Below are 2,861 nucleotides of genomic sequence, written 5' to 3'. Positions count from 1 at the left end.
CAGAAGACTTTAATGAGGATGAGTAACTTAAAAGTCTAAAAATATTCCACATATAAAATAATATCAAAAATATTGAAGAGTTTTTAAAATATTTAAATGATTAAAGTGATGCTATTATCGAATAAAAGTATCAATCTATATATAAATCATTCTTACTTTGAAATTAAAAATATTTATCAAGAAAAATTAATTAGAAACAGCAAGATGGATTTTTTAGCTAAAAAGTGTTGTTTATTGCATTATGGGGTCCAGAGAAATATGTTTACATTATTTTTTGATTGGGGTAGAATCGGACCTATTGCTATATATTTTATATATTAAGCAAATACTAAATTTAAAAAAAAGACTATAATTTTTTATTGATTGATTTCTAATTCTGATGAATTATGTCCTAATATTTTTAAGGATTATTGATTTTATTAAGTATTATTAAACTTACTTTTATTTTTGTAATATTATTTCTTAATAATTATGTATATAAACTTGATGTAAAATAAATTATTTAAGAATTAATTATTTTAATTACGAGCTTTTCTTAAATAATTTGAATTGTATTAATAATAAGAAAAATTCAAATTGGTTTTTTTTGCAAATATTCATTAATTGTAATTATAATACATCTAAATTAAGAACTAACCTAAAAATATCTTTATTTATTATTTGATTTTTTATTAATATCTTTTTAAAATTATAATCAATATTAAGCTCTCAAAAAAAAATATTTAAGGGCTGTGTTTAAAAATTATAAATTTATAGAAGTATTTTTTAATAGTAAATAAAATATACATTCATTTTCGACAAATTATTGTAATGATACAGAGAGTTTTTTATTCTATTTAAGATGTAAGCAACAATTAAAAAAGATAATCTTTATAAATTTAAAAATAAAATGCTAATTTTATACCTCAGTTTTTTTATTTCAATCCTTTTTCTCTCTAATTTATCTTAATTATAATAAGATATGAAAAAATTATTTTTTTTTATTATCTAATAATTTTAAATTGTTATTGATCTCATTTGAAAAGCTGACCAAAAAGTATTAGACTATGGTAAGAGTTTTTTTCTTGAAATTAGATCAGTCATTCAAATACATTCTTAAATGTTGTTTAATTTGATTCTTGAATAAATAGTTAATAATTTATTTTTAATGATATATCTTTCTTTCCTGAATTTAAATTATCAATTATTTAATTAAATATACACAATATAATTTTTTGAGTAAAATAATTGTGATATTTAAGCAAAGATAGCGTATAAAAAAAATATATATATCAACATTTACAATAACTAGTAAATTTTCAAATATAAAATATATTTAATATATAATATAATACAACAAAATTTAAAAGTTACTTTTGTAAACTAATATTAAGAATAGATTATATAAATTAAAAAGATTTTTATCCAAATAAATTAGTTTATTAAAAATATTATTTAAAAAAATATTTTGTAGTATGTCATATTTATTTTTACAAAACTTTGAACAAAATTAATATTATTTCTAAAAAATAATAATTGTTTGATATTGTCGTAATTTATTTTGGAGTGATGTGTTATCACAATCACTAATCACTGGCTAAAATTTTAATAATTCTTACTTTCAATAAATATATATTTTATCTTTTTTGAGTTGCTTCATAAAATAAAGAAAATTGATAAAGCATAATTTGTGAAGCTTTAAAAAAAATCTTGATCTATTAAAAGTAAAAAATAATTAAAATTACGAAAAATATTATACTTAAAAAAAAGTAAAGTTTATGAATTCTCAACAAAATAACAACGCTCTAAATAGCATAATAAACATATTTCTTGATGTGGTAGCTTAATAAATTCCTTAAAATGAACTAAATATTGAATCTGACTCTTACTATGAATGCGATAGCTGTTTTTAAAAGGAGTTAATTTTGAAAAAATAGTAGAATTCGAGCTTTGAACCATTGCAAATCTATTAAGAATCTACTAAATAATCTGAAGATTATGACTATTTTAGAGAAAGGATCGATCCTAAATTGAAATAAAATCAATAATAAAATACAATAAAAAACATTTTAAAGAGCTTTCTAAGCTATTTAGTAAAATTATAAGACTCTAACATCAAATAAAAATATTAATAAATATATTTCAAACAAATCAATAAGCCTTTTTCTGAAATTAAAAAGGCAGTGTCAAAGAAAGTGAATGTCAAAACGAATAGATGGAATTTTTAGCTTAGAAGCCTTCTTTAAAGTTAAAGTTTAAGGCTTATATTTTATGATTATCTATTCAATAACTCCTAATAATGGCTTTAAAAATCTAAAGTGTTTAATTTAGATGAACACCAGAAGCTAATTAATGTTCTTTTAAATTGCATAGAAAATAACTAACCATTAGACATAAAAATATATAAGAAAAAGAAATGACCAATCTAAAATTTGCTTAAATATAACTTGTTAATTATTAATATTCACAATCAAAACAATATATAAAATCTTTAAGTATTTATTATTTTGTATGAGCTTGCTCGAATTTTTATTTATATTTACTATACTTTTATATTTTCTCAATACTTAAGAAAACATTAGCGATTAAAAAATCAATAGTTAATATTGCGTTTGTCATTGTGTTCAACATATTAGTTTTTAATTTAAATCAATCAAAATTCTGTTGGTTAATCTTAGATTTATATTTATTAAATTGAATCTTTTAAAAAATAAATTCCTCACTTAACTTTTTAATTAAGTAATGTTTTGGCTATTTGAAATAAATCATAGAATTTTAAATCTTAAAGATTTATTTTATTGAGTATTGTTTTTGTGTTTATAAAAATACTTTAACCAATTTTTCTTATAAGCTTTTTTAATTATTGAAGCCAAATATAATCC

General features: G+C 18.7%; 1 protein-coding gene across 1 annotated transcript; it reads left to right on the top strand. All coding sequences in view use genetic code 6, as the record gives it.

The window, feature by feature from the left end:
- Positions 1-1,757: 1,757 nt before the first annotated feature.
- TTHERM_00036800 (hypothetical protein) lies at positions 1,758-2,399 on the top strand (the record flags this gene model as incomplete). The annotated part of the gene is made up of 1 exon (XM_971988.1): positions 1,758-2,399. The coding sequence occupies one exon, from the start codon at positions 1,758-1,760 to the stop codon at positions 2,397-2,399; it is 642 nt and encodes a 213-aa protein (XP_977081.1).
- Positions 2,400-2,861: the final 462 nt, after the last annotated feature.

Source organism: Tetrahymena thermophila, assembly GCF_000189635.1.
Source record: "Tetrahymena thermophila SB210 genomic scaffold scf_8254667, whole genome shotgun sequence".
Taxonomy (NCBI): Eukaryota; Ciliophora; class Oligohymenophorea; order Hymenostomatida; family Tetrahymenidae; genus Tetrahymena; species Tetrahymena thermophila.
Note: the sequence above shows the minus strand (reverse complement) of the source record. Positions and strands in the feature narration are given on the sequence as shown.